Genomic DNA, 27,347 nt, shown 5'->3' on the forward strand with positions numbered 1-27,347 from the left:
TGTTTTGATCTGTAACAACAATTTTGTTTGTAAGTAAGCAGAATTTCTGCATATAAGCAGTCAATGCTAATTTTTAAATATCAACAACTGAAAGCAGTATAATGAATACTAATTCAAACCTAACTCTTGTGTCAAGACGGAGCAAATAATCTAGCAAGGGAAGGGCTAACAGTTCTCTAAAGTTTTATCTTTAATTTTTTGGAACATTAAAAATCTTTACATTCCGGTATACAATTCTGACGTTCCGCGTAAATTGCATTATTATTTTTCAAACAAGATATCAAGATACATTTACAACCAAATTCATAATTCATATCATCATAACATCATAAAAGCAATAAATGATTACCAATAGGTATCTAGAAGATATAAGACGAACGTCATCACTAATATCATGGTCCAAAAATGGTTATATAGTATACGCACCACCAACAAAGACATCAGAACATAATTTATTATTAACTTATCTCGAAAATATTAATGGACATTCATGGCAATTAGCAAAACCACAATTAATAGATGTTAAACTAGAGAATAACTTTCTACCTGAGATATCATTAGTATCATGGAGTACCTTAAGTACAGATTTAGCAGTATCTGATGTATATGGAAATTTTTATATATTTTTAGCAGGTGTTGGATTATTAGAAAGTAAAGATTCTTCACCAAGTTATGAATTAACTTCATATAATCATATGGAAATGATATATAGAGATATTATAAATCAAGATATAAAATCAAATATTAATCCTGGAGCATCAATTATATCTTTTAAATGGTTAAATATTGAAAAACCACAAATACTAAATAAACCTGCAACTTTAGTTAATTTAGATCAATCTTATTTATATACTTATGGAGTCAATCAATTTGCATCGAATTCTATATCACATCCTATACCTACTAAACAAGCTTGTATTGCATTAAGAAGAAATGGAATATTGATGTTATATTATCAAGGTGAACATAAAGTTGAATATCATAAGATATCTATAAATTTAGGAGAAAACTTATTAATTAATAAAGCATCAATTGGATTTACTAATGAAAAACAAATTATAATAACGGTATGGGATTCTTTGAGTGATGATATAATAACTTTTTCATTAGTAATAGATTGGGGATTTTTAGTAGAATCAGCAAAAAGACAAAAAATGGATCCTCATTATCATACACCAAAAGAAAATCAAACATTACCTTCATTATCATTAACCAAAATACATCAAATGAAACCATTGCCTCAATTCCCGGGAGGAGAATTATCAATGCCATTATCTTCAATAGATATTATTACTGCATCAATTGAAAAAGAATCAAAATTAAGTATACTAATAAGTTATGGAGAACTGATGATATATAGATATGAGGTAGTAAATGTAAATGATATCATATCAGATGCATTTAAGAATTCAATTATTCAACAACAACAACAACAAAAACCACTACAGACTATACAATTAATGGACACAATCAAAAGATGTGGTAAAATACAATCAATAGTTAGTGGTCCATCTGATTTACATTCTTTAATACTATATGAAGATGGACATATCGATTTAATAGACACAAAAACATGGAAGATAGTAGGTGATGATGATCAATTCCCACCGAACAATATATCAACAATATTTGATGTAGGTTTTGAATTTCCAAAACTAGAATCAAAAACAAATCATCTAATACTAGCAGTTTCACCAAATATGACATCAATTGTATATACAGACATATATAGTGATAATAATTACCTTACCATCAAACCAGTTGAAAAAATCAAAAATGCAGGTTTTCAACCAAAAGAATTATTTGCAACATCAGTTGCTTTTGCATATAGACATGCGTATGCCTGTTATACAAACACATGTTCAGATGATTTAATAATATTAATTCAATCAGAAGTACAACGACTTAAAGATTTATTATTAAAACAAATGCCTAAAAATTTAGAAAATATAGATTTAATATTAAAAAAATTTGTTGAATCAATAATAAGTGAAGCTCATAAATCTATAAATTTTCAATTAGATGCATTTAGTAAAGAATCAGTAGATAAATTATTATCAAATCCTCCATTACAAAAATTATTATCATTACAATTAATTTTAGGTGAATCTCAAAATAATTCAATAATGACTGATATAGCATGGATAATTTTAAATTTAAGAAGTACAAATTTTGGTATAATGTTTTCATTATCAAGTATATATAGACAAATATCTAAAAAGAAACCAAGTGAAGATACTTTACAAGATTCAATTACAAGAGGTGAATGTATATTATCATTAATTGGAAATATTAAATGGTTAATTGATTTAATGGCTTTTTTAAATCAAGAATTATTACAATTAACATATTCTAAAAATAATCCACAAAAAAAGAATTCATCAATTGTATTACCTATTTTATTAAGTAAAGTTCCAAGATTATTTTTAATGTATGCCATATCATCAATGAGTAAAACTCATGAAATTTTAAAAAAATTACATAAAGATTTATCAGAAAGTAATAAATTATTTTCTCCAATGAAAGAATCACTTAATAGATATTTTACAATATGTAATAATGCACCATTAAATTTAAATTTATTTGAAACTTATTTAAGAGAATGTGATGCATTAATTTCAAAAGAATTTGCAACTAGATTAGCAACTAAAGAAAAAGGTTTTTCATTAAAATTAGAACAAAAATTTGTTTGTCATGGAGAAATAATTGATGATGTAAAAGATATTGCCAAGATGTTAATTGATAGATATTCAATGAATATAACAAGAGAAATGAAATTATCGGAATTATATTTTTATAATACAGATTGGTTAGATATTGGTCAAAAAAAGAAAAACTCAATAATGAAAGAAAATTCATCTATAATAGTAATTGATCAAGAGCATTCCAAACAAGTAATACAAAGACTCAAGACAGAAGAAGGATTAGTTGATGCATTAAGAAAAGTATATATTTATGATGATAAGATAAGAAGATGTACTAGATGTAGATCTATTTCATTGGTTACTGATCCATTAGTATTTGATGCCCCCGTAACTATTGGTTTATGGACAATGGTATTTCAAAGAACTTGTATATGTGGTAATACTTGGGTAAATATCAAATAAATAAAAATATTTTAATCAAATTCATCAATTACTTCTACTTTTGGTTGTATGTTTTTATAATTTTCTCCAAATCTCACTCTATCATAAGATTGTTTTAATTTTAATTCCAAATTATTATAACCAGGTATTAATTGATTTTCTTCCTTTTCATTTAAATTTTCTAATATTTTTAATTTCAAATTCCATAATTCAGTATTGGTTATATTTGAATTTATAATTTCTGTACTTAAAATTTCCGTTAAGTCATTAAATAAATATTCTTTAGTCCATTCATAATTTGACATAACTAGTAACAATGAAAATAATTTATATTTCGATAATTTAGTTAATTTGTTTGGATTTAATTTTGGTTTTATATCTTGCCAAACAATTTGAGATTTTATAAAATTGAGTAAAATGGGAAAATACAAATCATCAAATAATGGTAAATTAACTATAACATCTGTAAAAATTGAATTATTTAAATCGTAAATTAAGTTTGGATTTGATTGACTTAATAATTTTATTTCTATTTCATCTTTATCGAATATTTTAATTAAGTTATAAGTTTTGAAATATTCAAATTTTTCAAGTATTTGTTTATAGTTATGATATGACATTTTAGAAATTAAATTAATTACTTCTAAATTAACTATTTCTTCAAATTTATCATCTTTATATAATTTCAATATGTCAATTAATGAATCATTTATATCTAGTTTGGTTTTTATTAATGTTATATAAAATTGAATTAGTAGTATTAAAAATAATGGATCATTGTTGAATTTCAAGATTTCTTTACTATTGAATTGATATAATGTTGGATCCACATTTTGTAAATTTGATGACAATATTATGAATAAATCTAAATAACGAGATAATAATATAGAATCATTCAGTTGTTTAATTGATTTAAATAAATCCATTGATCCATTTAATAAATAAATTTCATTTTGATTTAAATTTGATATTAATTTTTCAATTGAATTTAATATAGGTATAGTAGTAGATTTATTGAAAAATAATTCAATTATATTTTTCAATATATTATTTGTTTCAATAAATTGTTTAGTTTCATTTTGATGTAAATTTAAATTAATTATATTTAAACATAATATAGTTATAATTGATGAATTTGAATACAAATGTTCTAAAATAAATTCTTTAGGATAATATTCCAATATTTGATTAAAATCTAAAAATGATAATATTTTATTTAATAATTTAATTAATATACCAGATGGATCAATTACTGAATATTCTAAACTTTGTAAAATCTGGTTAATGATTGTAATAAATTTAATTAAATTATCATTATTTAGTATAATTTCTTTTGTTAATATTAAAATATAATCATCAATTAATTTTTCATTAATGGGATTTTTAGTTTCATAACTATTATTAAGATCATTTAAAACTTTACTTGAAATTTCATCTTCCATAATGTAAATTTGATTAATTCTAAAATATTAAAGTTCTGGGGTTGTAATTGTATATGATTTATTGGATTTATTAATAATTAAATTCAAAATTAGATTAAATAGAATATTTATCGTAATTTCATATCTCAGTTGCTACCAATTAATTTTTGATTTGAATTTATAAATCTATGTACAACATTTAAAATAATTATTTAAATATATAAAATATAGTAAGTACATAATAATAAAATCAATTTCCCTAACTAACTAACTTAAAGATTTTACAAAATTTGAAAAAATATGATGATGTTGCAAAATCTTGGCCAAATTTTAGATTATGAATTAATGAATTAATGAAAAAAAAAAAAAGCTTGGTATATTTCATTTCAATTAAAGACCATGTGGGCTATTACATTCAATAATTAAAATAGCAAGATGATTTAAAGAGTTTTATATTTGATCCCTGAAATTTATTGGCCAAGAATAAATTGTTTAAAATAAGAAAACTTAATAATTCTTTCCATCGTAAATATTAAAATTCTTAATAATTGTTTCATAATTGTATAATAATTATAGAATTTGAAACTTAAAACCTAAAAAAATTAACCATCATCATCTTCTTCTTCAATACTTGATAAATTTTAAAATTTTGGTAGCAATTTACTGACATAAATAAATAATATTTAAAAATTAAGACAATAGAAAAAGGCTAAAAATATTTTAAAATTATAAAAGATGTATAATGAGTTAAACATTTCTTTTTCACGCTGCAATGGTTCATAACTATCTAAGAATTATATTGATTATATTATGATGTAGTTATCTTACTTTAACTTTGTGAATTATAAATTGAAAAATTTAATTTATCAATATAAAAGCCGTTCATTATTCTCCAGATATTATATTAAAAAAGATATTTTGATTTTATCATATCAACTAATTAGAGATTCAAATTATATACATATATATATATATATATTGAAACGAATTTCTTATAACAGGTTAAATCAAATCAAAAAACCTTTTTAAATTTTTTTTCATTTAGTGAACTTTTTTATTAATTTAGGTAATAAAAGTTCATTTTTTTTAATTTAGTGGAAAATAAAGTCGTTAAATAGTGAAGATATAACAAATAGAGATGGTTCGTCAATTGGTCAGAAAAATGAAATTCAAAGCAGTGAAAAACAATCGGATCTCACAAAGAATCAATTAAGTAGATCAAATACTATTGATTTAGAACCTTATAGATTATCAATAAAAGATGTTTCTAAATTATTTGAAACTGATTTGAAATTAGGTTTAACTGATTCTCAAGCTAATGCTAATTTACATGAATTTGGTAAGAATAATTTAGGTAAAGAAGAAACCATTTCTATCACTAAAATTTTAGCTCATCAAATTTTTAATGCTATGATCTTAGTTTTAATTATTTCAATGATTATTGCTTTAGCTATTAGAGATTGGATTTCTGGTGGTGTTATTGGGTTTGTTATTGGTATAAATATTTTTGTTGGATTTATTCAAGAATTTAAAGCTGAAAAAACAATGGGTTCATTAAGAAATTTAAGTTCACCAGAAGCAAGAGTTGTTAGAAATGGTATTGAACAAAATATTGATGCTGAAGAAGTTGTACCTGGTGATATTGTTCATATTAAAGTTGGTGATACTGTTCCTGCAGATTTAAGATTAATTGAAAATTTAAATTTAGAAACTGATGAAGCAATGTTAACTGGTGAATCTTTACCAATTGCAAAAGATTGTGAAGAAATTTTTATAACTGATGAACCAATTCCAGTTGGTGATAGGATTAATATGGCTTTTAGTTCATCTATTGTTGCCAAAGGTAGAGGTGTTGGTATTGTTGTTGCTACTGCATTAGATACAGAAATTGGTAGAATTGCAGATTCTTTAAAGAACAGTGATGATAAATTAATTGTTAAAGTTGAAAAACCAAGTTTTAAAAATTATTTTTATGCATTTTGGAAATCAACTTTAAATATTATTTTAAATGTTTTAGGTACAAATGTTGGTACCCCATTACAAAGAAGATTAGCTTGGCTAGCTATTTTATTATTTTGGGTTGCTGTTATATTTGCAATTGTTGTTATGGGTTCACAAAAAATGAATGTTAATAGAAATGTTGCAATTTATGCAATTTGTGTTGCATTATCAATGATTCCTTCTTCATTAATTGTTGTTTTAACTATTACAATGGCTATTGGTGCTCAAGTTATGGTTACAAAAAATGTTATTGTACGTAAATTAGATTCATTAGAAGCTTTAGGTGGTATAAATGATATTTGTTCAGATAAAACTGGTACTTTAACTTTAGGTAAAATGATTGCTAAAAAAGTTTGGATTCCAAATTTTGGTAGTTTTAATGTTGAAAATTCAAATGAACCATATAATCATACTATTGGTGAAGTTAAATTTAATGAAATGTCACCAAAACAAATTGATGATGTTGATGAAGAAATCAGTTTTAGTTCAGATTTACCAAATGATTCAAATCTTTATTTGAAAAATTGGTTAGATACTGCTACTTTAGCTAATATTGCAAAAGTTAAAGAAGTTGATGGTGAATGGGAAGCTCATGGAGATCCAACTGAAATTGCTATAAATGTATTTACAAGAAGATTAAATTATGAAAGAGATGATTTAATTTCTAATAATAAATTAAATTTTATTTCTGAATTTCCATTTGATTCATCAATTAAAAGAATGTCAACTATTTATGAAAATCCAAATGGTGAAACTAGAATTTATTCAAAAGGAGCAGTGGAAAGAGTTTTAGATATATGTTCAAATTGGTATCAAGATGATAAATTAATTCCCCTTACTGAAGATTCAATTCAATTAATTGAAGCTAATATGAATTCATTATCATCACAAGGTCTAAGAGTTTTAGCATTTGCTTCAAAAGAATTAAATCCAACCAAAACAGATTTAAATTCAAGAGATCAAGTTGAAGCTGGTTTAACATTTTTGGGGTTAATTGGTATATATGATCCACCAAGACCAGAATCTCGTAAATCAGTTCAATTGTGTCATCATGCAGGTATAAATGTCCATATGTTAACTGGTGATCATCCAGGAACTGCAAGAGCAATAGCTCAAGAAGTTGGTATTTTACCTCATAATTTATATCATTATGCTAAAGAAGTTGTCCAAGCTATGGTTATGACTGCAAATGAATTTGATTCTTTAACAGATGAACAAATTGATGAATTACCAGTATTACCTTTAGTTATTGCACGTTGTGCACCACAAACTAAAGTTCGTATGATTGAAGCATTACATAGAAGAAAAAAATTCGTTGCAATGACAGGTGATGGAGTTAATGATTCCCCATCATTAAAAAAAGCAGATGTTGGTATAGCTATGGGTATGAATGGATCAGATGTTGCAAAAGATGCTTCTGATATTATATTAACTGATGATAATTTTGCATCAATTTTGAATGCTATAAAAGAAGGTAGAAGAATGTCATCAAATATTCAAAAATTTGTATTACAATTATTAGCTGAAAATGTAGCACAAGCTATATATTTAATGGTTGGTTTAGTATTTATGGATAATGATGGTTTTTCAGTTTTTCCCTTAGCACCAGTTGAAGTATTATGGATTATTGTTGTTACTTCATGTTTCCCAGCTATGGGATTAGGTCAAGAAAAAGCTCAACATGATATTTTGGATTTACCACCAAATAAAACAATTTTTACAAAAGAAGTAATGATTGATATGTTTGCTTATGGAATATGGATGGCTGCTTGTTGTTTAGCCGTATTTGTTATTGTTGTTTATGGAGCTGGTGATGGTCAATTAGGATCTGATTGTAATACTACTTCAGGTACAAATTGTAATTTAGTTTTCAGAGGTAGAGCAGCTGCATTTTCTGCTTTTACTTGGTGTGCATTATTATTAGCTTGGGAATGTATTCATTTAAGATTATCATTTTTTAAAATGCATCCAGAATCTGAAAAATCTTGGGTTATGCAATTAATTGGAGATTTATGGGAAAATCAATTTTTATTTTGGTCAATTATTGGAGGATTTGTTTCAGTTTTTCCAGTCATTTTTATTCCAGTTATAAATGATATTGTATTTCAACATAAACCAATTGGTTGGGAATTTGGATTAGCTATTGGATTTACTATTTTATTTTTATTAGGTGCTGAATTGTGGAAATGGATGAAAAGAATTTATTTGAGGAAATTTATTTCCAAATCTTCTGGTTTAGTTGAAGCTAATGATCCATTTGAACAATATGAAACTTTTAGTAAGAATAATACTTTAGTTGTTTAAAATTTATTTATTGGTGTTGCTATTACTTTTTTAATTAATTGCATTTTTATAATTTTGATGAAAGGTTTTTTTGGGTTAGAGTCCCTTGTTATCCATGATGGATTTTCCTTTTAATTTGTTTAGAGAGTTTTTTGTATATTCATTTTATTACTTTATTTAGATTGTTAACTTTTATGTAATTCTATTCTTAAGCGAGTCAATTCTATTTTGTTTCTAATTATTTGCGATAAATTTGCAGCAAATTTTGACAAAAAATGTCAAACAATAATCTAACAATTTTCCACAACAAACCCCCACAAATCAAAAAAACTCCGAGTACTCATGATTGGTTACTCATACTGCTGAAAATTCATTAGTTTAATTCGCGACTAATTAAATGATATTAGCTGCAAGATTATGTGATTATATGGTACTTTAGTTAAGTTCGTAAATGGCTGCAAGTTTATGTTAAAATGAATTACGTTAGAGATTTCAAGAATCTGATTTTAAAGGGATTTTTCAAAACTTAGATAGGGACTTGTTAGGGGTTTGAGATTTTTCTTGATGGTCTTATTATCAAATCCGTGCTCTACTAGAAACAGTTCAAAAAGTCTTGTCAAGTGTATACTATCTATAGTTGAATTTCCCATTTTTGATTTACCGCTTAGATAATTGATTTATTGATAATAAATTAAATTTTGAAACTTACTGATAAGATAAAATTAACGCGGAGTATTACACAACCATTTAGTCAGTTCTACAAAAAATCACAAGATGAATGAAATCACAAAACTTGAAACGTTGATATATGATAATAATTAGTTTGAGGGCAATCAATAATTACATATATGATATCATTGTGTGTTTCACTTTTAGTTTAAATATATGTGTTCCCCAACTTTCAGAATTATATAATATAATATTATTTATTATCAAAAATAAAACAATATTGATCAATACTTGCAAAAGTTGACTTAGACTCAAAAAATAATATCTTATTATTTTAATTTAATTAATATTATTTATCTTATCACACAATTATTGATTTTTTCAAACTGAAAAGATACGGCTTTCGATTTTGATTATGGACCTGTGGGGTTTGAAAACTTATATAAATCTAATATGATAAGGACCATATGCCAAATATTGAATATTTTTAAGTCAATCAATTTTTAGCTACTCAATTGATAATAACAACCAAATAATTATAAACAATGGCTATTCAATACGAACAATTAATGGGAAGAGAAGATTTCGCTGGATTTGAAGATCCAGAAAAATTCCAAAAATGGGTCCCAAAATTAGATGCTTATAGACAAAAATTAGCAGATGGTGTTGAACCATACAAGGTTGAATTACCAAAACCAATTGACGAATTAGTTAAAGATCAATTTAATGCAAAAGATTATATTTATGATTCTGGAATTTTCAGTGCAAGAGAATTAGAAATTACTGATTCAAAAGGTGCTCAAATTTTAAGTGAAATTGCAAGTGGTAATTGGACTTGTGTTGAAGTTTTAAAAGCTTTTGCTAAAAGAGCTGCTGTTGCTCATCAATTAACGAATTGTTTACATGAAATTTTAATTGAAGATGGATTAAAAAGAGCTCAAGAATTAGATGAATATTATGCTAAAAATGGTAAAACTATTGGTCCGTTACATGGTTTACCAGTTTCTGTTAAAGAACATTATAATTTCAAAGGTAGAGTTACTCATGGTGGTTATGTTAGTTTAGTTGAAGCTGTTACTGAAGAACATGGTGTAACTAATCAAGTTTTAGAAAATTTAGGTGTTGTCTTTTATGTAAGAACTGCACAACCTCAATGTCTTATGCATTTATGTGGTGATAATAATTATACTGGCACAACTAGAAATGCTAATAATTTATCATTGTCAAGTGGTGGTTCCTCATCAGGTGAAGGTGCTTTAGTTACTTTAGGTGGTTCAGTATTTGGTATTGGTTCCGATATTGGAGGATCAATTAGATCACCATCTGCTATGTCAGGTTGTGTTGGTTTAAGACCAAGTAATAATAGAGTTTCATTAGCAGGTTGTGTTTCAGGTTTTGGTGGTCATGATTCTATTTTATGTGTTTGTGGTCCAATGGCAAGATCAGTTGATGATTTAGAATTAATGATGAAAAATTATGTTAATGTTGGTAAACCATGGAATTTAGATGCTGTTACAATTCCTTTACCTTGGAGAGATGTTGCTAAACCAAAACCAGAAGATTTAACTGTTGCTGTTATTAGAGATGATGGATTAGTTAGAGTTTCACCACCAATTAGAAGAGGTTTAGAGTATACTGTTGAAAAATTAAGAGCTGCTGGTGTTAAAATTGTTGAATTCGATCCACCACATACTAAATTAGCTTATGAAACTATTAATAATATGTATACTTGTGATGGTAATGATTATCAAAGAGAAATTTTAGGATCAACTGGTGAAAGATTAGCTAAATTAACTAAATGGTATTTGAATTTTGGTAAAGGTAAAAAACATTATACATCAGCTGAAAATAGAGTTTTAAATGCTGATAGAGATTTCTTAAGAACAGAGTATACTAAATATTTTGTTGAAAATAAAGTTGATTTAATTTTAATGCCAGTTTATAATTCAGTTGCTCCACATTGTGAAGAAATTTACAATTGGTCATATACTACATTATTTAATATTTTAGATATTCCAGCAGTTGCATTCCAAACTGGATTAAAACAAGATCCAGAAATTGATGTTTGGACTGAAGAAGATCAAAAATATCAATATAGATCAGAATTAGAACAAATGGAAAATGAAATGTATAAACCAGAAGAATTTAAAGGTGCTCCAATCGGGTTACAACTTGGTGCCCAAAGATATCACGATGAAGAATTAGTCGCTGCTGCTAAAACTATTATTGATGATATTTTAAAAGTTGATTTATTCAAAAAATAAATCTAATAGTCCTTCTGGATTTAGAATTAAAATAACAGACTCAACTCCTATCTCACATTAATATTGTATCAATATAATTTTTATATTAACTTATTTATGAATAAATATTTGACTCGTAATTAGACATTGATTTTGAATTTTTGTAAGCACTTAATATGAACTGTTTTAGGTGGCTGCAAAATATAATTAAGAAACTTTTCTTGATTGATTCACAAATATCAAATTAAAAAATTGATACTGAGTCAGTGGAGAAAGTGAAAAACTGGTAGAGGTTAGTCAAGAGTCACTTTATTTCACTTGTTAAGTCTTGAATCGAGGATGAGAGATTTTCGATTGACAGCATGTTAGAAATTTCAAAAATGGGTCGATCGATTAACCGGTAAGAAAAAAGCTATAATCACTCCCCACATTCTACTGATCAACAACACTTAAGAGTTGAAATTCATGGGTTTTGCTTCCCGTATTTTATAAATCTTGGATTATTATTTAAGGGTTTTGTGTTTAATTTGGTTGTTTCAAAGTTACTTCTTTGCCCATTCGCTTGTATACATCATCGAATATTCAGGTCAAAGATGAACAAGCCAAACAATTCCATCTAGACTAGATTATGAACTTGTATCACTATATTTCAATTCCTTAAATTACTTATTAAAAAAAGGAGGTTATGGTTATCAATTAATCAAAAATTGATCAAATTTTCTTATCTATTAAATATTATTATAATAAGTAATTTAATGCGTAATCTTTATAAATTTATCAAAACAATTAATTTGTGTAATTAATCAATCAAGCTTATAAATTTATTATCAATGAAATCCAAAGCCCAATAATCTAGACGGAATTATAAAATATAAAAAATCTGATTTTTCATTATGTAATTGTTTTATATATCTAAACTCATTCAATTTTAAGTTGAATTATCATCATAAAAATTCAATCAATAACTCAGATGCCAGAACCAGTTCAATTTGAATCATTATTAACAACAGAAGATTTTCAAGGTTATGAAGATCCAGAAAAATTTAAAACATTTGTACCAAAATTAGAAGCATATAGAAAAAAACTAAATGATGGATTAATAGAAGAATATAAAGTAGAATTACCAAAACCAATTGAAGAATTAATTGATGAACAATTTAATGCTAAAAAGTATCTTTATGAATCCGGTGCATTAAGTGAAAAAGAATTAGAAATCACTGATTCAAAAGGGTCCAAAATATTAAAAGAAATAGCTGATGGTAATTGGAGTTGTGTTGAAGTATTAAAAGCTTTTGCTCATAGAACTGTTATCGCACATCAATTGACTAATTGTGCTTTAGATTTATTTATTGAAGATGGGTTAAAAAGAGCTCAAGAATTGGATGATTATTATGCTAAAAATGGCAAGACAATTGGTCCATTACATGGATTGCCTGTCTCATTAAAAGAACATTATAATTTTAGAGGCAGAGTTACTCATGGTTGTTACGTAAAATTAGTTGAGAATGTTACTGATGAACATTGTGCTACACTTCAAGTCTTGGAAGATTTGGGGTCAATTTTTTATGTAAGAACTTCACAACCTCAATGTCTAATGCATTTATGTGGTAATAACAATTATAATGGTCTTACTAGAAATCCATACAACTTATTATTATCAAGTGGTGGTTCATCATCTGGAGAAGGTTCTTTGATTACATTAGGTGGATCAGTATTTGGTATCGGATCAGATATTGGTGGATCAATTAGATCACCAGCTGCATTTTCGGGTTGTATTGGATTAAGACCAAGTAATCATAGAGTTTCATTGAAAGGATGTGTCGCAGCAGCAGCAGGTCAAGAATCAATTGTGGTTGTTTTTGGTCCATTAGCTAGATCAGTTGATGATATTGAATTAATGATGAAAACTTTTATTAATGTTGGTCAACCTTGGAATTATGATCAAGCTATTCCTCGTATACCTTGGCAAGAAGTTTCTAAACCAAAACCTGGAGATTTAACTGTTGCTGTTATTAGAGATGATGGGTTAGTTAGAGTTTCACCACCAATTAGAAGAGGTCTTGAAGAAACAGTTAAGAAATTGAAAGCAGCAGGTGTCAAAGTAGTTGAATTTACTCCACCACATACAAAATTAGCTTATGATACAATTAATAAAATGTATAATTGTGATGGTAATAAGAATCAAAGAGAATATTTAGCTGCTTCGGGTGAACCTTTAACTAAATTGACAAAATGGTTTTTGAATTTTGGAGATGGTAAAAAACATTATACCAGCGCAGAAAATAGAGCATTAAATGTCGATAGAGAATTTATAAGACATGCATATCATGATTATTTTGTGGAAAATAAAATTGATTTTATTTTGACTCCTGCTTATAACAATGTTGCTCCCCAACAAGAAGAAGTTTATAATTGGTCATATACTGCAATGTATAATATTTTAGATTTACCAACATTAGCTTTCCAAACAGGATTATTCCAAGATCCTGAAATTGATGTTTGGACTGAAGAAGATAAAAATTACGAGTACAGATCTGACTTAGAAAGATTAGAGAATGAAAATTATCTACCTGAAAAATTCAAAGGTGCTCCAATTGGTTTACAATTAAGTGCAAGAAGATATCATGATGAAGAGTTACTTGCAGGTGCTAAAACTATTATTGATGATATTTTAAAAGTTGACTTATTTGGACCTTAAATAGAACTAGAGTATTAGATTTCAATGACACGTATTTATATGACTTTTAGACTAATCAAAGTTCGTAGACATGTTAATTATGAGACTTATTATATTGAACGGAATTTGATTGCCTTACTTAGTAATAATCAGATGCGCTTAATTCCAAATCTGAATTTTGATTCAAAAATAAAACACAAAACTCAAGCGGTTAATTTGACAAAAAATTTGGCCCCACAGTTCAAAAGTTTGAAATAATTTTGTCGATGTTTCATGAACTGAATTATCTCATTTCAAAATATCATTTTTTTGTAATAAAATATGTCAAAAATATCTGATCCACAACCATCTGCTAGTAATTTTTAAAAGAAGGAAGACTGAGTCCGTAATATCAAGTTTGGTTCTTACTATATTTTGATTAATATAATAATTAAGATTATCAAAGATTACTAATCCTTTTTTGTGTAACGTCAATTTATTATCAATTTTTCAACTTTTATAAATAGAGCTTCAAATAATAAATTGTCAAAATCTTGAACCATTGTATAAACGACTGATATTAATCATAGGATCAATTACTTTCAAGTTTCGTATTCCAATCACCAATGTCATTTGAATCATTTTTGACTAAAGAACATTTTCAAGGATATGAAGATCCTAAAAAATTCAAAGAATATGAACCAAAATTGGAGGCTTATAGAAAAGATTTAGAAGATAATATATTAGATGAATACAAGATAGACCTACCAAAATCAAGAGATGAATTAATTAAAGAACAATTCAATCCAGTTGAATATTTATATTCTCAAAAATTGTTAACACCTGAAGAATTTGAAATCACTGATACTCCAGCTTTTCAAATAGTTAAAAACATATCAGATAAAAAATGGACAGCAGTACAAGTATTTAAAGCTTTTGCTCATAGAGGTACTATTGCTCATCAATTTACAAATTGTGCATTCCAATTATTCCCAAAAGAAGGTTTAGAAAGAGCAAAACAATTGGATGAATATCAAGCCAAGAATGGTAAACTTATTGGTCCATTACACGGTTTACCAGTATCAATTAAAGAACAAGCTAATTTCAAAGGTAAAGTAACTCATGGGGGTTATGTTGGACTCATTGATAATGTAACTGAAAAACATGGTGCAAGTAACCAAATTTTAGAAAATTTAGGTGCTGTGTTTTATGTAAGAACTTCACAACCACAAACATTGATGCATTTAGATTCAGGTAATAACTTTACAGGATTCACTAAAAATCCATTCAATTTATTACTATCAAGTGGTGGTTCATCTTCAGGTGAAGGTGCTATAGTTGGATTTGGTGGTACATCTTTAGGTGTTGGATCAGATATTGGAGGATCAGTAAGAGCACCAGCTGCTTATTCAGGATGTCACGGATTTAGACCATCAACAAGAAGATTAGGTACATTAGGTGGTGTTTCATCAGGAGCTGGACAAGAGTCAGTACCTGCTGTATATGGACCATTTGCAAGATCTATGGATGATATTGAATTATATATGAAATCTTGTATAAATGATGGTAAACCTTGGGATTTAGATGCTTGGGCTATTTATGCTCCATGGAGAGAAGTTCCATTACCAAAACCAGAAGATATAACAATTGCAGTAATGAGGGATGATGGATTAGTTAGAGTCTCACCACCTATTAGACGTGGTATTGAAGAAACAGTCAAGAAATTAAAAGAAGCAGGTGTCAGAATTATAGAATTTAGCCCATTAAATACAAAATTAGCTTATGAAACAGTCAACAAAATGTATTCATGTGATGGAAATTATATGCAAAAAGAATTACTTTCAAAATCAGGGGAGCCATTACAAAAATTGACTAAATGGGCATTAAACTATGGTGATGGTGCAAAAGAATATACATCAACCGAAAATAGAAAATTAAATGTTACTAGAGATAATTTAAGAAATGAATATAATGATTATATGGTTGAAAATAAAGTTGATTTTATATTATCACCAACTTATAATAATGTTGCTCCACATTCTAGTGAAGTTTATAATTGGTCATATACTGCATTATTTAATATTTTAGACTTACCTACATTAGCTTTCCAGACTGGATTATTTCAAGATCCTGAAGTTGATGTATGGACTGAAGATGATAAGAACTACGAATACAGATCAGATTTAGAAAAATTGGAAAATGAAAACTATAAAGCTGAAGAATTTATTGGTGCTCCAATTGGTTTACAATTGACTGGTAGAAGATATAGAGATGAAGAAGTTGTTGCCGCTGGTAAATTAATTGTAAATGATATTTTGAAAGTAGACTTATTAAATCATTAAATAGAATTTATTTAGATCAACACGTTTAAGTTTTGGACCCTGCTCAAAAAATCTATTGATTCAAAGTCAAATAAAGTACTTCTAAGCGTCCTAATGTAAGATCTTATCTTATCGTAAATTGAAAGCCGCACTGAATAATACAAATTTAGGAATAGCTATTCCGCTTAATTTATATTCAGAACTTTTGGATCAATACAAGCGAAAATTTAATATATAAACAACACAATTCTGGAAACCCAATCCCCTGAGTTTGTATAAAAACAATATTTGCTTAATTAATTTGATAATCATCCAATTTTCCAAGTTAAGCAAGTTATAATATCTCAATTTACATTAAAAAATGACAGATTTCGAACATGATGAATTATTCAAATCATTATTAATAAAAGACGACTTAAAAGGCTATGAAGATCCAGAGAAATTCAAGAAATGGATTCCAAAAATTGAAAAATATAGAAAAGTTTTAGCTGATGCAATTCCTCAAAATCTAACTATAGAATTACCCAAGCCAAGAGATGAATTAATTAAAGATGAATTCAATTCAATTGATTATTTATATACTGAAAAGATATTAAGTTCTGAAGAATTTGAATATACTGATTCACCTGCATCAACGATATTATCAAATATAGCATCAGGAAAATGGACATCAACTGAAGTATTTAAAGCTTTTGCACATAGAGCAATTATTGCACATCAATTTACAAATTGTGCAGTTGAATTATTCATAGGTGAAGGTATAAAGAAAGCTGGAGAATTAGATGAATACTACAATAAAAATGGTAAGACTGTTGGGCCATTGCATGGTTTACCTATATCATTAAAAGAACATATTGGATTAAAAGGTAGAATTGGTCATTTAGGTTTAGTTTCATTGTTGGATAATATAATGGAAGATGATGCAATAACTGCGAAAGTTTTATCTAAATTAGGAGCTATATTTTATATAAGAACAAATGAACCACAAGCATTATTACATTTGGATTCAGGAAACAATATTACAGGATTAACTAAATGTCCATACAACTTATTATTATCAAGTGGTGGATCATCATCAGGAGAAGGTGCATTGGTTTCATTTGGTGGATCAGTTATAGGTATTGGATCGGATATTGGAGGATCAATTAGATCACCGGCTGCATTTTCAGGATGTCATGGGTTTAGACCATCATCAAGAAGAATTTCAGCTAGGGGTTGTGTAGGTAATAATGAAGATGGACAGGAATCTGTTGTTGGAGTTATTGGACCATTAGCTAGATCAATTGAAGATATTAATATATTTATGAAATTTTACATTAATGAAGGTAACCCTTGGAATTTGGACCCGTGGAGTTTACCTATTAGATGGAGAGAAGTTGAAGTACCTAAATTATCGAACTTAAAAATTGCAGTATTGAGAGATGACGGAGTGTGTAGAGTTACACCACCTATAAGAAGAGGGTTAGATACAGTTGTTAATAAGTTGAAACTAGCAGGAGTTGAGATTGTTGAATTTGCACCAAAAAATGGTCAATTAGCTTATGATACAGCAATGACATTATATAACGCCGATGGAAATCAAGCATTACGTGAATTATTCTCAGCAAGTGGAGAACCATTATCAAGATTAACTAAATGGTATTTGAACGTAGGTGAAGGTGCAAAAGAATTGACAGTTACAGAAAATAGAAGACTTAACTCAGTAAGAGATAGATTAAGAGAAGAATATAATGACTTTTTATTTGAAAACAAAATAGATTTTATATTAGGTCCAGCTTATAATAACGTTGCACCACAATCGGAAGATGTCTTTAATGAATCATACACTTTAATTTACAATTTGTTGGATTTCCCAAGTATGGTGTTCCAAACTGGATTATTCCAAGATCCCGAGATTGATGTTTGGACCAAAGAAGATGAAACCTATGAATATAAAACTGGATTAGAAGAATTAGAGAATAAGAATTATAAACCTGAAAAATTTAAAGGAGCTCCAATAGCTTTACAATTAAGTGGTAGAAGATATTTTGACGAAGAAGTTGTTGCTGGTTCAAAAGCTATAGTTGATTTATTAGAAGTTGATTTATTGAAACATTGATTGGTTTTTTTTAATTAGAATTTAGTGTAGTCTGCTTTCATCGATTTGACATGATCAGGAATAAAACTATTTAATTGACTTAAAATCAAAGTAGGGAATTTTAGTTTTAGTGTTTTAGTGCAAAGAGACTTTACTAATGAAGCCAGAGGAAATTAATTAATTTTGTAATTTTGTATTAGAGTTTATATATTTGTTCAAGCATTACTTGACTAGCAAAAAAATATAGCAAAGTTATAATTTGTCGAATTAAACTTTCTATTAATAGTGAAAGAAAAAAAAAATTGCGCCCCAGAAGTGTAATTTCATCCCGTCCTATTTTCATCCCAAGCTTTATTTCCTTAAACAAGAACAAGCGAAGTTTCAATGAGGATAAAAAAATACCTCGTACTAGAAGAAATTAGACTAATTTAGTGTATGGCGTTTGAAATTTTGTTTCAAAGTTCAGAAACACCATTAGATCTTGTTTCATTTTTTCCAAAAATTGCGGTATGAGACAAATATTTGAGACAACGATCTACTCAGACTAAAACTTACAGAACTATCTGAAGTAGAAATTTATTGGTAAAATGTTGTAAATTTAATATCTGGATCCGTCGTTACGTTGTTCATCTAGATCATTTCTCAAAATAGAGCGTCTTATTAACTTTACTTAAATTCCTCATCATTTAATGACTTCGGGTTGTACACACTTTTTTACATTCATAGTTCCTTATCGTGGCCAAAAAGGGTTCAAAATCCGGAAATCTGTGTCAACTAAAGGATATGATTAACTTGTAGTATCTAACTTAATAAGATAATACTTTATATTTAAACTTTTATTACATAACTTGATATACATTCATATTCCAAATTTTTTTAATTGTTTTTAAAATTTTAGCAATAAAGTTTTACTTCGTTTAAATTTATGACATAAGTTTAGTTACATTATTATTACATATTGTACTAACTATCTATATACTATATAGCATTTTTCTAAAGTTTTGTGTAATTGAAACGTTGATTTCGTATTTTTTTTTAATTGTGGATTCCATTAGATCTTTATAGATAATTCAATTGTAATGATATAATCTTGGTCTCATATCATTACTTGATTTATTTGATTATACTGAAGATCACATAAACTTATTGAACCTATCTCTGATTTTTTGCAGGATAATCTAACTTCTTGAATTTTAACCATTTTTTAAGTTAGCAAGGTTGATATTCATCATCAAGAATTTAAAAATTTTAAACTTCATGTTGTCATAATTTCTACATTATCATAGAATTTAATCTATATTATAATATATCTTTTAATTTTGGTAATTATATAATAAATTAAAAAATAAAAATAAAAAAAAAACTTTAATTCTTATGTCATTAATCTTAAAAATTTAAAATCTATCACTAAACTTTAAATTTATTTATTATTATTCTTTATTTTATAATTAAATGATTTTATGGAAATCAGACCAATTTTATAACAGAAAGGCATGGGGTTTTAATATGATTTGTATACTTGGGATATTCAAAAAAGTAAATCAATATAAAAACAATTGAATTTTATCATGTTTCTTCAAATTCAATCAAATTTACTTCATATCATTATATTCCATAGTATCATATTACATAATTAATTATACAAATATATTACAAATGTTAGATATCATAAGATTTCAACAATATTTATCTAATGATAAATATCTTAATGAGTCATTGTTAAGTGAAAAAGAATTTAATTTAACTTCATTAACACCAAATACTTTATTATTAAAATTATCAAAAGGTTCAATTACTTCATTAGAATTAACTACAGCTTTTATAAAGAAATATATGATTATAAATAATTTAATAACTATGGATCCAATAATAAAAACTCATATAACAAATGCATTAGCTCAAGCAAGATTTTTAGATTGTTATTATAAAGCTACAAATTCATTAATGGGTCCATTACATGGTTTACCAATAAATGATGATCAATTATTACAATTTCAAATTAATTATGGTATAGATGATGAAGAAATAGATTCATTGGGTCATATAAGGTTAAATATGGCTACTTATTTAAATTTATTAGGTAATGATGATATTTTTTCAAATGATTCTTATTCAAAAAATTATACTCATTCTTCATCAAGTTCAAGTTTATCTTCATTAAATAGTTCATCATTAATTTCATCAAGATCTTCATCAAATGATACTACACCTTTAATGTCACCAGGGATTAAATCAATAAACTATGATTAAGTATACAAATAAGCTAGATGCTAATTTATCTTTAATTCTTTGGTGGTTATAGTTTCTTTTCATTTCAATTGATTCTATTTTCTTACTTACATAATTTTCACAGGTTTGAAAATACTTAATAATTTTATAGACTTTTCATTTAATTAAAATAAACATTATCTATTTTAAAAATTCTAATTTTCAAAAACATCTACATATTACCTTTATTTGCATGTCGCTTGCTTCTTTCAATCATCTTTCAATTAAGGTAGAAAATTACTTACGGGAACTAACTCACAATGTCAAAATTAAACCTTACCTGACCTCCCCTAATAGTTGAATCTATGATCAAAAAATGATATTTATAACTACTGGTACCAGATTCGAATTAAATAATTGATCGTCATCCTACTTGCATAATTAAAGTAAACTTAAAAATTTGGGTTATTTTTCCAATTTATATAATTTTTCAAAATTTGCCATAAAATAAAAAATGGAAATATGTTTTGTTTAAAAAACTTTATTTTTTAAATTTTTTTTTTTCTTTTATTGATTTAATTTTTATTTTAATTTTTTATTTGTGTAATAATATTTATTAATTCATATTTCCATTTCCCTTTTTTAATAAATAACAATAAGAACTCTAAATAATAATATAAAGTATTATTAAAACATCAAGAGAAGATTATATAATTTAATTAAAATCATATAAGAAAGAATTGCCGGAATAGAAGCAATCAAAAGATAAATTTTTGATTTATAATAGTTTATAAAAGTTCGTCTTCTTGTTTTATTTCATCCCATATTTCCATACACTCTTATTCCAATTTTTAAAATTCCATTTATATTGTTTTACAAATATCCATTACAAGTTTTACTTTGCTAATGCATTTCCATCAAGTCAATCAAATAATTGGTATTCTTCCATTTTGTTTGTTTTTTTCTTGTTATTTTACTAAAACATTTTTCCATTACTGATCAAATGAATTGACAGATTTCCTACTTTTGCTTAAATTTACTAAATATAACCAGAATTTATTAAAGTTTTAGTTCTTTTTTTAGTGTTGACTATATTAATCTAAACTTTAAAATTGGATTTATAAAACTTGTTAAATCTTCATAACCAGTTTTTGCAAGTAGTCAAATTTCCATATAGCAATAATAAATAAATTTACGGATTTTATCATTGCAAAGAAATATTTACAATTGAGCTTATTGACTACTTACTTTGCAAGACTAACTCACAAAAGCATTTTTCCATTTAAACCAGATCACAATAGATATATTCAGTCGGTTATGAAAAATAATAGACAGTAGTTTTGTTAATCTGATAATTTGTTATTATCTTAACTATGGTGGAAGTACTATGCTCTAAATTTCCGTTATCTTATTAATTCATAGCAATATGTTTCTGTTTGTTGAATTTCCGTAAGATTTATCTCATTTACAGTTCGGTTCAGTAATCACCTTCTTTGCTTCTTGAAGAATGTTTTACGCATTAATCAGTATATAGTCTCAATCATAAGTCTATAGCTGTGCTCTATTAAACAAAGAGCCCTAAAATCTAATAGTTGCAATATTTATTAATTTTGTATGTGATGTCGTAATTCTTCAAAAATGTCATGAAATATGAAAATATGAAACAAATAATGACAATTTCTAAATTAGTTAATAATTGATTTATTCAATGAATCTTTTGATACTCATAGTGTTTTCATATCTATAAGTTACTACAACAACGATAACATGGATTACGATGAAGACGAATTAGATTATAATTCTCAAGATGAGTTGGATCAATTTGATGAAGATAAATTAACTAATGAAGAGTACGAATTATTACATGATATACTACCACAATTAAAATCAAAATTAAAAAATTATAATGATGATATCTCAGATTTCGACTTGAAAGAAGCATTATATTACAATTATTTTGAACTTGATCCATCAATTGAAGAAATTAAATCAAAATTCAAGAGTATGTATAATTTACTTTCAACCAATTTTTCAATTTGATCATCTTCTTAAATTCTTTTTTTTTTTTTTTGTATAAAATGGCAAACGAAAAAATCAGAGATCAATTTTGAAATCATTTAATATTTTACAACCAACTTTTAAAAGAAATCAAAAATTAATGTCAAAACTAGCTCAATTGGCAAAACAAAGAGCATTACAGAGGGAGAAAGAACTACAGAATAACAATAGTCAGTCAGAATCACAAGATTCAATACTACCGTCAAAACCACAATCCAAATTAGCAGCACTTGCTAAAGCAAGATCATCAAATCAATCATTACAATCAAATGTATCAAACACTTCCATTTTAGATCAATTTTTATCAAATCCTTCTTCTTCAACCGTAACTACAGAACAACCAAGATCATCGATACTAAAGTTTAAAAGAAAGAATATAGACTCTAAAGAAAAATCTCCAAGTTCAGTACCATTATCAACTGAAACAGAAAAACCAACTACTACACCAAAGACAGAACAATCAGAACCACATATCTCATTTGATATATCATTAGATGACTCCATAATACTAAATACACCAAAAGATAACGTATCAATCTTTTGGTTTCAAAATACAGAGAATGATTTGAAAAGAAGAAGGTTGGAAAATTCAATATATGACTCAATTACTAACATTCCATCAGAAAAAATTAACAAAACTAAAGAAAGTTTTAATAAACCATCACCGGATGATGAAATATTAAATGCTCAAAAACAAGCTTTTGATGGAGTTGGAAAATTATCAATAAAAGAAGAAACTATAGAACCTACTTCTCAATCAATAACTCAATCACAGTCCAAAAATAAGGTTAAAGATTCTAAACCATTCAAGAAACTAGATATCAATGATGAACTCACCATCAACCCTAATAATAATAAACCACATAAATCATTCGTAGTCATAGGTCATGTAGATGCTGGAAAATCTACATTAATGGGAAGATTATTATTTGATTATGGAATAGTTGATGCTAAAACTGTAAATAAATTAGTTAAAGAAAGTGAAAAAATTGGTAAAGGATCATTTGCATTAGCTTGGATAATGGATCAAACAGAAGAAGAAAGAAATCATGGAGTTACAGTAGATATATGTGCAACAGATTTTGAAGTAAAACTGAATAGATTCACTGCAATTGATGCACCGGGTCATAAAGACTTTGTACCACAAATGATTGGTGGTGTTTCAAATGCTGATTTTGCTTTGTTGGTGATTGATTCAATTACTGGAGAGTTTGAAGCTGGATTTGCATTAGATGGACAAACTAAAGAACATACTATTTTAGCTAAAAATTTAGGTATTGAGAAAATCTGTGTAGTTGTTAATAAAATGGATAAGGAAGATTGGAATGAAAACAGATTTGATGCAATAAAGACACAAATGTTGGAATTTTTAACAAGTGATGATATAGATTTTAAACCTGAACAAATTACTTTCATACCAATTTCTGGATTAACAGGTAATAATGTTGTCAAAAGAGATAATTCCATAGAATCTTTCAAATGGTATACAGGTCCAACATTAGGTCAATATCTTGAAACTGTACCAATAGAGAAAAACTCCAATAATTTGTTAGATGAACCATTTTATTTTTCAGTTCATGATGTATATAAAGACAAAGGTGAATTAAAAGTTATAGGTAAAATTACAAATGGTGTTATACAAGCAGGTGAAACAGTTATTGCATATCCAAGTGAAGAAGCATTACAAGTTCAATCAATAAAATCAGGTCAAAATTTAGTTGATTTTGCCATATCGGGTGATTTGGTCACATTATTATTTAAAGTAAATCAATTATCAAATGAATCAATAGATAGTATAAGAATTGGTGATATTTTAACTAAAACTAATTCACAAATCAAAACCACTAAAAATTTCACAGCATCATTACATTTATTTAACATGGATAAACCATTATTAGTAGGCATGCCATTTGTATTATTCAGAAATAGTAGTCAAGTACCAGCAAGAATCACCAAAATTATAGATATAACAAATTCAACAAAGAAGAAGAAAAAAATTTTACATTTAACTTCTAAACAAACAGCAATTGTTGAAATTGAAATTGATGGATCATTACCACTTACAACTTACGAAGATAATTCAAAATTGGGTAGGATAGTTATAAGGAGAGAAGGACAAACAATCGGAGCTGGGAAAGTTACTAATATTTAGCATTATTAAGTTATTATAGATTTATTCTAACATAGAATTGCTTGTAGTATTAAATACTATATAAATTTTAAGAAATCAAATATAACAATCAAACACCCCAACGAGACGCAAAGCAAAATAATATAATTCGAACCCCTTTTATTCTTTCTCGTAGCTTGATTCAAAGTCTTATTACCTTGTTTAACCTCGTATTCAACTTGAGAATGATTATCTATAAGATTATTAATAGTCTCACCTTGTTCTTGAATTTTTAAATTTAATTCATTTTGAATATTTATAATATCTAGTATTGAATGTTGAATATTATCTACTTTTTTTAATTGGGTTGATTTATGTTCTAATAATTCTTTATTTTCTAATTCTAATTGTTGGATTTGTTCTGATGAAAATTGTGGTGGTTGTGATTCATTTTCAATTTCAAATTTTTGATTTATTTCATCTAATTTTATAAATTGTGAGTCTTCTATTTGATTAAAATTTAGCTCATCATCATCATCTATATTTTGAAAATTTAAAGAATTGATTTGTTTTTCACGAGTTTGTCTCTTTCGCTGAATTTTTTCGAATTTCTTGGAGATATTAAATAATGATTCACTTAAAAAACGAATTATAGTCGATCTATGTTCTGCTATTGTATTAAAATACTGTTCTTGATCGTCATCTCCCCCAAAAAACCACGTTCTTCTTTTTTGTATATTTGAAGCAATTAATTCTTTTCTTTTCTTTTCGTAATTCTCCAAGAAGCTGATTTTTTTAAAACATTGTTGAATTTTAAAATTAAAATCTTCATCTATTTTATCTTTTAGTTGTGAATTATTTTGAGTTTCTGATATTGATAGATATTCCTTTTGGATTTCAATTATGAATTGTGTTAAATTTGACAATGTATCATATAATTCTATACATTCTTTTATAAATGTATCTTTAATTATGTATGGTGGTTGTTGATTTTGTTGATGATTTTGAATTTGATGTAGTTTAGTTTTATTTTGTGGTTCTGATTGTATTATATCTATGCATTGATTAAATAATGGAGTCAAGTCAGTCATTATTATATGATCATAATTTTTATAATTAATGTTGCTTGAATATTTAATAACTTGATACTGGAAATGTAAAATTCAAATCGATGTCAGTTTTTATTGACTTGTCGTGTCAATATATTATTTTGTGTCATATAATTTTATCTTGATCTCTCATCTCATTAATAATTTATTGACATATTTATTTTTCAACCCATTATCGAAGGATCAAATCAAAAACTAACACATAATGGCCAAAAAACAATCATCTAAACCTACCAAAGCTCCAGCTAAAGAGACAAAACCAGTGGAGGAACTTTCACAGTTACCATCATCATCAGAATCAGAATCAGAAAATGAAGTATTAGATGAAGAAGTATATGATTTATCATCAGATGAAGATGAAGAAGAAGAACCACAACATATGGAATCAAGTGATGAAGAAGAAATAGAAATTCCACAAAACACAACATCATCAGGTCATAAAGTCAATAAAGTAATAAAACCAAAAGATACAGATTCATCCAAGACAAAAAAATCATCATCATCATCAACTAGTGGAGTAATATATATAGGTAGATTACCATCAGGATTTCAAGAATCAGAATTAAAAACATATTTCAAACAATTTGGAGATATTAAGAATTTAAAATTATCAAGAAATAAAAAAACAGGAAAATCAAAACATTATGCATATATAGAATTTGAATCATCAGAAGTTGCCAAAATAGCAGCAGATACAATGAATAATTACCTTTTAAATAATCATTTAATACGTTGTGAATATGTTGCTAACCCACATAAAGATGTTTTCAAAGGTTCGAATAAAAAATTTAAAATTATACCTATTCATAAAATTGCAAAAGCTAAACATGATAATAAAAAGACAAAAGAAGAATGGGAAAGAATTACTATTAAATTTGAGGAATCCAAACAAAAGAAAGTTGATGAATTAAAAGCTAAAGGTATAGAGTTTAATTTAGCTGAAATATTGTCATAGGAAAATTCATGTATAATACGTTTTGATCACCTATCAAATTTGATTTGTTCTACTAGTTAACTAATAAAGTTTGATTCACATACTGACGACAAATCGTTTATCTTGAGCAACTATTGTTAATTTTTCTACAGCCAAAATTACAAAATTTAT

At 26.6% G+C, this 27,347-nt stretch overlaps 11 protein-coding genes across 11 annotated transcripts; 9 read left to right on the forward strand and 2 right to left on the reverse strand. All coding sequences in view use genetic code 12, as the record gives it.

Annotated features, from left to right (window-relative positions):
* Window positions 1–341: 341 nt before the first annotated feature.
* On the forward strand, window positions 342–3,107 carry MED16 (Med16p; the record flags this gene model as incomplete). The annotated part of the gene is made up of 1 exon (XM_051766443.1): window positions 342–3,107. The coding sequence occupies one exon, from the start codon at window positions 342–344 to the stop codon at window positions 3,105–3,107; it is 2,766 nt and encodes a 921-aa protein (XP_051617399.1).
* An 11-nt stretch (window positions 3,108–3,118) lies between these two features.
* Window positions 3,119–4,528, reverse strand: HSM3 (Hsm3p; the record flags this gene model as incomplete). The annotated part of the gene is made up of 1 exon (XM_051766444.1): window positions 3,119–4,528. One exon carries the CDS (start codon window positions 4,526–4,528, stop codon window positions 3,119–3,121), a length of 1,410 nt encoding a protein of 469 aa, XP_051617400.1.
* A 751-nt stretch (window positions 4,529–5,279) lies between these two features.
* On the forward strand, window positions 5,280–8,812 carry KGF54_005628 (ENA1; the record flags this gene model as incomplete). Its single annotated transcript, XM_051766446.1, has 2 exons — window positions 5,280–5,282; window positions 5,603–8,812. 2 exons carry the CDS (start codon window positions 5,280–5,282, stop codon window positions 8,810–8,812), a joined length of 3,213 nt encoding a protein of 1,070 aa, XP_051617401.1.
* Window positions 8,813–10,005: 1,193 nt separating this feature from the next.
* KGF54_005629 (uncharacterized protein) lies at window positions 10,006–11,724 on the forward strand (the record flags this gene model as incomplete). The annotated part of the gene is made up of 1 exon (XM_051766447.1): window positions 10,006–11,724. One exon carries the CDS (start codon window positions 10,006–10,008, stop codon window positions 11,722–11,724), a length of 1,719 nt encoding a protein of 572 aa, XP_051617402.1.
* A 949-nt stretch (window positions 11,725–12,673) lies between these two features.
* Window positions 12,674–14,401, forward strand: KGF54_005630 (uncharacterized protein; the record flags this gene model as incomplete). Its single annotated transcript, XM_051766448.1, has 1 exon — window positions 12,674–14,401. The coding sequence occupies one exon, from the start codon at window positions 12,674–12,676 to the stop codon at window positions 14,399–14,401; it is 1,728 nt and encodes a 575-aa protein (XP_051617403.1).
* A 584-nt stretch (window positions 14,402–14,985) lies between these two features.
* KGF54_005631 (uncharacterized protein) lies at window positions 14,986–16,701 on the forward strand (the record flags this gene model as incomplete). Its single annotated transcript, XM_051766449.1, has 1 exon — window positions 14,986–16,701. One exon carries the CDS (start codon window positions 14,986–14,988, stop codon window positions 16,699–16,701), a length of 1,716 nt encoding a protein of 571 aa, XP_051617404.1.
* Window positions 16,702–17,041: 340 nt separating this feature from the next.
* On the forward strand, window positions 17,042–18,778 carry KGF54_005632 (uncharacterized protein; the record flags this gene model as incomplete). Its single annotated transcript, XM_051766450.1, has 1 exon — window positions 17,042–18,778. One exon carries the CDS (start codon window positions 17,042–17,044, stop codon window positions 18,776–18,778), a length of 1,737 nt encoding a protein of 578 aa, XP_051617405.1.
* A 1,635-nt stretch (window positions 18,779–20,413) lies between these two features.
* KGF54_005633 (uncharacterized protein) lies at window positions 20,414–21,007 on the forward strand (the record flags this gene model as incomplete). Its single annotated transcript, XM_051766451.1, has 1 exon — window positions 20,414–21,007. The coding sequence occupies one exon, from the start codon at window positions 20,414–20,416 to the stop codon at window positions 21,005–21,007; it is 594 nt and encodes a 197-aa protein (XP_051617406.1).
* A 1,725-nt stretch (window positions 21,008–22,732) lies between these two features.
* Window positions 22,733–25,175, forward strand: KGF54_005634 (ribosome dissociation factor GTPase; the record flags this gene model as incomplete). Its single annotated transcript, XM_051766452.1, has 2 exons — window positions 22,733–22,971; window positions 23,111–25,175. 2 exons carry the CDS (start codon window positions 22,733–22,735, stop codon window positions 25,173–25,175), a joined length of 2,304 nt encoding a protein of 767 aa, XP_051617407.1.
* A 56-nt stretch (window positions 25,176–25,231) lies between these two features.
* On the reverse strand, window positions 25,232–26,224 carry UFE1 (Ufe1p; the record flags this gene model as incomplete). Its single annotated transcript, XM_051766453.1, has 1 exon — window positions 25,232–26,224. The coding sequence occupies one exon, from the start codon at window positions 26,222–26,224 to the stop codon at window positions 25,232–25,234; it is 993 nt and encodes a 330-aa protein (XP_051617408.1).
* A 223-nt stretch (window positions 26,225–26,447) lies between these two features.
* Window positions 26,448–27,197, forward strand: NOP15 (rRNA-binding ribosome biosynthesis protein; the record flags this gene model as incomplete). Its single annotated transcript, XM_051766454.1, has 1 exon — window positions 26,448–27,197. The coding sequence occupies one exon, from the start codon at window positions 26,448–26,450 to the stop codon at window positions 27,195–27,197; it is 750 nt and encodes a 249-aa protein (XP_051617409.1).
* Window positions 27,198–27,347: the final 150 nt, after the last annotated feature.

The sequence above is a fragment of the Candida jiufengensis genome, assembly GCF_024610255.1.
Source record: "Candida jiufengensis strain CBS 10846 chromosome Unknown scaffold10, whole genome shotgun sequence".
Taxonomy (NCBI): Eukaryota; Fungi; Ascomycota; class Pichiomycetes; order Serinales; family Debaryomycetaceae; genus Lodderomyces; species Lodderomyces jiufengensis.